Raw genomic sequence first — 7,829 nt, 5'->3', positions numbered from 1 at the left:
CTTCTTATTGACTTCGCAAAAACATAAATAACAAAACATTGCCCTACAGCAGGTAGGAATAGCGTAGTAGATAAGACAAATTTCACCATTAAATGTAAAATTATACTCTTTACCATTGTAGGCTAAACGCGAAACATAATGAAGAGACAGTCGAGAAATGTTCTGTTGGACAGATTGCATCGGGGTGTCGTGTACACCTGCATGGGCCTAACATTGTACGGCTCCTACATGCTTGGGCTCCGTGTTTACCGGTATTTCACCGTAATAAAACCCGCACGGCAAGCGGAAGAGCTGAAAATGTTGGAGGCTGGCGCGGCCAAACAGGCCCCATCCTTGGATACTGCACCGACACTTACCTCGTAGTTCTATTACGAGTCGCTTCACTACGACGCTTGCTGTAGATGTTGTATAGACATAGAGCATTTGTTTCTGTTCAATAAATTATGTAATTAATCATGCTAGTTTACGGGTTATGACTTTTGAAATCTGTTGTTTTGTTTGAAAAAAGGTGCTAGTTTCGTTAAAAACTTCCCATGTGGTTTCTTAGAGGATTTCCACAAACTCCTATTTCAACAAAACACATAAACAAAATACATAAACAAACACCGTTCTCTTAGCTGTATAAAAATGTGTTTTTTTCTTCTTTATTTTAATATTTATTTTTCCGTTAAATATAATTATTCCCTCCTTTCTCGAAAACATGCTTTGTTATCAACGTAAGTATGTTTTTTTTGTTTCGTTTTTAAATAAGAGAAAAGAAGAATAGACAGGATAATAAGCCCACTGCCTCAGTACCAGAAGCAGCAGCAGCAGCAGCATGTGTAATAATTGGTAGACGCGCGCTTGTGAAATCATAGTGTTTGCACAGTCAAATAGATACAGTATGCAACAGTTAATACCATAACCACCCACCAAATACTACGCTTTGTAAAAGGAACGAAAGTCAAAAATTTTCCTCCAAAAAAAACGATGCACCACTCCGGTTGGATGTGCACGACACTATCGTAAAGCAGCCAGAGCGCGGACAATTAGTAACTTGAGCTACTGTTGTTCAAAAAGCCAGAATGGGGATTGCAAACACCGACATGTTGGCGCCTTCTCCTCTTTTATCGCTCATTTGACGTTGTACAGTATATAATAGGTTTGTTACAATTTTATTTCCTCGATAATACAAACTCTTTTGTTTCCTTTATATTAGCCTGTAGGTTCTCCGTAGTAAAAAAAAAAGAAACGGCATTTCTTTTCGCCCTTTTTCCGTGCACAAGGTTTTGGCCTTTCAAACGTTTTAACTTCTGTCCCACATTATTGACCGCGGGGTGAACTGGTAGGTGTGGTCTACCACCACTAAAAACAGAAACACTAATATCCGGAACAGCGAAATAGAGTCATTTCTGGGCTGTCCGATGTGTGTGTAGCCTGCAACATTAGCTTCAAATACTAGTCTTTTAAGGCATTAAATATGTTGTTTACGCGAACGTGGTATAATAATGGTAAATTTAAACAAAAAATATAATAAACAAATTGTAATATGTTGAAAAGAGACTAAAAAGGACATCTCCGATAATTACAATTTTCAATTCTCAAACATTTCATACAAAACCAAAGTTCCTTTCCTCTTCACACACACACACACACATACTTTGCTAACGACGAAGGGTTAGGATCAGTTTCTTTGAATACAAAAAACCGGGATTGTGTAGCGAAAAATACAACCCACTTGAGGCGCATGCAGTGTGTCACATCAGCATCAAACACCGGTTAACTATGTGGGAAAGCAAAAAGGCCAGTGTTTACAGAATTATCAACATATGTGTGTCTACACACACACACTAGCTGACATCACTACAAAAAGGAGTCCCACACTTGTGTATACTTCCAATAACTACTCCAACTACCAAGTGCTGTCTTGGTCGATTTTCTGTTTTTGTCAAAAAGCTGTATAAGATTTAGGAAATCGTTATATATTGCGCCACTCCCTTCCTCCTTCTGGTATTTGTCTCCACAAAATGACAAGCGACAAAAAAAAACACTAAAGAGTCCAGTCTTCTATAACACAATAAGACCGAACACACAAAACACACTACCAACCCCATATTGAAACTCAACGGGTGTATGTAGAGTACTCGGGTAGTGTGGTGTTGATGGTTTTTTTTCTTGATGCTGCTATCTTTCTATATTGATATTTGTTGTTGCTCTTGCTCTTGTTTAGTTAGTTCTTTTTGTGTTAGTTTCGCTTTTTCTACTTCTTTTTGCACCTTCCGTATTTGTGTTCCGAGTGTGTAGATGTTGTAAACTTAGGATTTATGCGTTTTATCGCGAATCTGCGCTTTTTTCTATACATAGAAATATTTTTTGTTTTTCTTCCTTTTTTCTCTCTCTCTCCCTCTCTCTCTTTGTCTTTCACTTCCCTATCGTATAGGTAATATATATGTTGTTGGCCTTTTTTTGTTTTTTTTTTGTATCTCAATCTCAAACTTGTAGCTAAAGCTTGTCCACGACCGCCGTACCGCCACACAAACCTAACCGTCGTGCTTTAGTTCCACAATTTCAGTATGTTGAAAAAAAAAACAAGAAATGAAGAACAGTTTTATTTGCTCCGTACGCTTCTTGCACCCAATTAGTTGGTGCTGTGCTGCATCTTAAAAAGAGACACACAACAGCAGAGACAGAGAGAGTGCTTTCTCTAATTGGTTATATGATCATCATCGTATCGTATCTGCACAAAATTCTGAGGTTGTGTTTCTTTTTAACCGCGTTTTGTTATACATTTTTTTCACTGTGCACTCTTCTACGCTTAGCACACGCACAACTTGTTGCTTGCGTGCGTACTCTTGTTTGTTTGTTGGGATTTGTTGCGGACTTTACGATCCTACTACTAATAAACCGTGCCAATAGTGGAAGGAAACACGGAATAGTTATCGCCCGTATATATCATACTTGTGTAACAAACAAACAACCTGAAGGGTTGAACAGGGAAAGCCAGCGAATAGAGGAAACGGGAAATAGTGAGCCACATTTTCTGCGTCTGAATAAAAATTAAAAAAAAAACTTTACACGAAACGGCAACAACGAAGGACAACCATGCAAATTTGTGTCGAAAATCGTTATAGTGAAGAGAGAGGAGGAGAGAGAGAGAGGGAAAAACTAAAATATGTATACGAAAAAAACGTTACAATGATTTTATGATGATGATCATAACACGATCGATGTGTGCGAGCGACGCAAATCATCCTTTTCCGTAACACCTCAAAAGTGCTACATAATGTTTCCACGTCAATGGGGATTGTTGTGTAGTGTAGACGTGTTTGTTTGTTTGTGTGGGGGATTGTTTGTTTTTTTGTTTTGTTTTTACAAAAATCGGCACTTCCTCTTTTTCGTTGGCTCTGGTGGTTCCAGCGCAGCTAGAATTGCCTCATCGAAAACGTTCTTAAGCCCTTTCTGTAATGGAAAAAAGGATAAAAGAAAATACAAACATTTCTTTAGTACATTTTTTTGAAGATGTTAAATGAGTTATTTTGTAACTGGTTTATAAAACCTTGTTTTCATATTTTTGATTGTTTAGAAGCAATTTATCTAAGCTATAAATTGTTGTAAGCTGCATTGTTGCATTAAAACTTTGGCCGACTTATATTTCCTTAGAAAGATGTCAAGCTAAAAGGAAAGCAAAAAACGTTGCTACTACTAAAACGCAATCAACACCTTGTGTTGAAGCAGTACAGGGTTTCGATCCATGTAGTAGAATTATGCAATATTTTAGGGGAAAGTTTCAAATGAATATTTTAATGATGTAAGCCCGTTGCGGAACGTTGCAATCATATAACGGAATTCTGTATTCACTGAGGGAACATTTCAATCGCAACGGTGGAATATTGTAATGAGTTATCGTTAAAAGAAGCAGTGGTTAGAACAACTTTTGCTACTAATTTTTGCGTTAAACTCATTTATATGGTTCATATGGTCACTCGTTTATAAGTCGTTCCGATACGGTGATGAAGATACAATACGATCAGCACAAAATTCCCAACAACATTTTCACCTAGCTTAATGTAAGATTTCGCTATATGATTAGCCAAGAAGCTTGTAATATTCTACTATACATTAGAAAAATTCGACAAAAGAGTAATACAGGCCCACAAATTGCACGCAAAGCACTCACATGCAAGCTCCACAGTCGTTTGTGAACATAGGTGAGTAGGACATATTAAAAATATTAAAACTATTGGTTTATAAAATCCAAAAAATCTTACTTGAACTAGTTATAAAATATAGTTTTAGAAAGAAAATTAACTTTCGACCAAAGAGTAATATAGGCCCTTAAGTTGCACGCAGCAAACTCACATGCAAGCTCCACAGTCGTTTGTGAAAATAGCTGAGTAGGAAATATTCAAAATATTAAAACTATTAGTTTATAAAATAAAAAAATCTATTTTAACTAGTTTTAATAAAATTTTAGTAATTCAATCAACTTTCTACTCAAATCATGTTTAAATATTATTTATTCCGTATATAGTCATTTAAATTTTCAAAAAATATGACTTACTATAGAATTATTTCAATCACAGTATGAACTGTCTCGTTTAAATGATGAAATAAGTTAGTGAAATGTTTTTATAAATTAGTCTTATACATAAGCTAGCTTTTACGACACTAAACAATAATTTCAAACAACTTTCCTCATTTCAATAATGGTTTATTTAAATAATGTTTTTTTATGTCCTACGCATAATGGCCTCAATCTACCGTGATTTTTCACACAAGCTTGCATGAGATGAATCCCGTACAACTTGAGGGCCTTTATTACTCTTTAGCCAAATATTTTTCAATCGTCATGCAGTTGCAGTCAAGCTTACGTGAAAAATCACGGTAGATTGTGATCATTATGATAATATTTAAACATAATTTGAATAGAAAGTTGATTGAATTACTAATATTTTATTAAAACTAGTTAAAATATTTTTTTTGGATTTTATAAACCAATAGTTATAAAATTTTCAATATGTCCTACTAAGCTATGTTCACAAACGGCTGTGGAGCTTGCATGTGAGTTTCATGCGTGCAGCTTGAGGGCCTATATTACTCTTTAGCCAAATATTTGGGAATCCTTGAAGGATTTCCAAATACACTTGGAAAAATAAACATGAATGCTAATGAGATTCGAAATTATACCCATTTTTCTTCTAAAACCTTTAGCAATTACCATGAAGCAATGATTCATTAGTAGTGGTATTCTTCGAGGAATTCTGATCAACAAGTTTACCTCAAATAGTCATTTAGTAACATTAAATGCGACAAGGTGCAATTTAATATAATAAAATCACAATACTGTAGACTAAGCAGCCCTTTTCAAAGAAAACAAACTAGTCTAACAATATGAACAATTTATTTAGAGTTTTTCCTCCAATAGTTGTGTGTTGAAAAATTCTTATCTTTTTGATAAGTACCTAGATGTTTCCTGAGTATATTAGAAAATATGCACTCTTGACACCATCAACTTTTACAAAACTATTAATTTCTGAAGAAATTGCTCTGAATTTTACTGAAATAAAACAAAACACGCATAATTTGCAGAACAAAGTATTGACGTCCATTGAGAAAACACTTTAAAAAAACTCCTTTAAATCACAAAACGCGCAAAACGTACCTGGGTCAGCGCAGAACACTCGACATACTTTACTGCCTTCAGTTCCTTCGCCAGCTTTTCACCCTGCTCTAGGGTGATGGGTTTCTGTTTGTTTTTAGCCAACTTCTCCAGCGTACTGTTCTCGTCACGCAAATCAATCTGCGTGCCCACCAACAGGAACGGCGTTTTCTGACAATGGTGCGTTATTTCCGGCACCCACTAAAATAAAAAAACATATTGAATTAGTAAAAATCAGTTTTTAGAGTCATTGGAAAATGGATTAATAGCGGCAGCTGCCGTCCTTTTACCTTTTCTTTTACATTCTCAAATGAACTGGGACTAACGACGGAGAAACATACTAAAAATACATCTGTTTGAGGGTACGACAATGGTCGTAGCCGATCGTAATCTTCCTGGCCTGTGGAATTAAGAAGGGAAAAGAAAAAAAGGTGTTAGATTATCCCACCGTACAGAAGAAACGGAATGGCCGGGGGAGGACTTCACTTACCAGCTGTATCAAACAAACCGAGCGTGTAGGGTTCGCCACCGATCATGACCGTTACGGCGTAATTGTCAAACACGGTCGGTACGTACTCGGAAGGAAATTTGTTGGTCGTATAGGAAATGAGCAGGCAGGTTTTACCGACCGCACCGTCACCGACGACCACGCATTTTATGGTTTGCATTCTGCTGCTGTTGCTGTTGCTGCGGGTCTTTGTTGGCAGTTTACAAATGCTGTGGGCGAAAATATGCAAAATGGTATTTCGATCTATAATTGTCGATTGAATTATCAGCATGTTTACTGGACGGACATCAGTCAACATTTAGGGGGACTCGTTAAAAACACTTCAGATGCTGAAGTGAGTGCTGGTCCAAGAAAAGAGCTTCAAGACGATCTTTGAAATATTTTCATTTGTATTTTAATGTAGACATGACGCAATTCTTAAGGCATGTAGCAGTGTAGGGTTCCGTTCAGGGGATTCACTGATTTTATTCAAATTTCTACAAAGACGAGCTATCGTAGACATCGTGTTAAATATTTAATTTAAGTTTTGTCAGTACATAAATGAATGACCTCACTACGGAAGAATGGTCCGGGTGGGATTTGAACACCAGTTCTGCAGTGTGAAGACTGGCACCGATGGCGACTACACCACCGGGCCCGGCCACCCCCTCGGGTGCTGATGCTAATTAATGAGAAAATGATGACGGATCAATTGCAGATTCAACGAAACGAATACAAACGATCTGATCGGAAGTGTTAATCGATCTGCCATTCCGAGAGTATCATTCGATCAATATGGTCACACGTTAGCGACATGTTTTGTTTTTAAAATGCGAAAAAGCTCCCTGTAGTCGCATTCATTCTGCACCACTAAAGACTTCATACAAGCGAGCACTGGTAGTGTGTTTGTGTGACTCATCACAGCGCCCTAAGCTGCAACCACGATAAAATTATGCCTTATCTGTAGAGATTGGAAGTCATTATCAATGTTTGCACAATTCGCTTCATTGACGCGCATTTACAAGTCGAGGAATCGGTGCTATCGTGCCGACGGTAAAGCGGGATGTTTTTGACGTTCTCTCAATCATCACAGCTCCCCTCACCACATGCTGCGCTTCGGGAGGAGGGCGAGGTAGTTATGGGGTTGTAACGTTCAATAAATTCGTTCAATCTCGCTGGTCAATTGCCTGGATGCATCATTTCACGGGCACAAAGCGGGAACCAATTTTGCGTGCGATGTGTGGACAAGCAAAGGGCCCACCATTATTTACAGCAAAAACTTTATCTTTGGCGCACTGAATGAGAACGCAAAGCCCCCGGGGATGTTGTTATCTCCGGTGTGTGCGTGTATGATAACGTGTACGTTGGAGGCGCTGGTTGCCCATGAAAATCCAATGTATGCGCGAAGGTGGTAAGCCGAAATGAGGGTACAGCATAACGGAACGTGTTTTGTTGTTGGAATAGAGCAGAGCGTATGTGTTTGTTTCGCAGCTACATCATTTGCCGTTTCGGTGGGCATGATTCTGTCTTGATTCCTACTTTCTAGGTTTGTAAGTTTACTACGAGCGGACGAGATTTTCATGACTGTTTTTTCTTCGTTCTATTCTGTTGCTGGATAGACAGGCCGTTTATCGATCGTTACGGACCATCCCCAGCATGTCTACCGTGGAGAGGGAAATCTTTCCATTGGCGCCTTTGCAGCTG

At 37.9% G+C, this 7,829-nt stretch overlaps 2 protein-coding genes across 2 annotated transcripts; one reads left to right on the top strand and one right to left on the bottom strand.

The window, feature by feature from the left end:
* Positions 1-130: 130 nt before the first annotated feature.
* Positions 131-366, top strand: LOC126559565 (uncharacterized). The gene has a single exon (XM_050215736.1). It carries the CDS (start codon positions 139-141, stop codon positions 361-363), a length of 225 nt encoding a protein of 74 aa, XP_050071693.1. The 5' UTR covers positions 131-138; the 3' UTR covers positions 364-366.
* A 2,959-nt stretch (positions 367-3,325) lies between these two features.
* Positions 3,326-6,326, bottom strand: LOC126559150 (cdc42 homolog). Its single transcript, XM_050215265.1, has 4 exons — positions 6,129-6,326; positions 5,929-6,038; positions 5,642-5,839; positions 3,326-3,438 (listed from the first exon to the last, which is right to left on the bottom strand). Exons 1-4 carry the CDS (start codon positions 6,304-6,306, stop codon positions 3,349-3,351), a joined length of 576 nt encoding a protein of 191 aa, XP_050071222.1. The 5' UTR covers positions 6,307-6,326; the 3' UTR covers positions 3,326-3,348.
* Positions 6,327-7,829: the final 1,503 nt, after the last annotated feature.

Source organism: Anopheles maculipalpis, chromosome 2RL, assembly GCF_943734695.1.
Source record: "Anopheles maculipalpis chromosome 2RL, idAnoMacuDA_375_x, whole genome shotgun sequence".
Taxonomy (NCBI): domain Eukaryota; kingdom Metazoa; phylum Arthropoda; class Insecta; order Diptera; family Culicidae; genus Anopheles; species Anopheles maculipalpis.
This window is presented reverse-complemented; position numbering and strand designations above follow the sequence as displayed.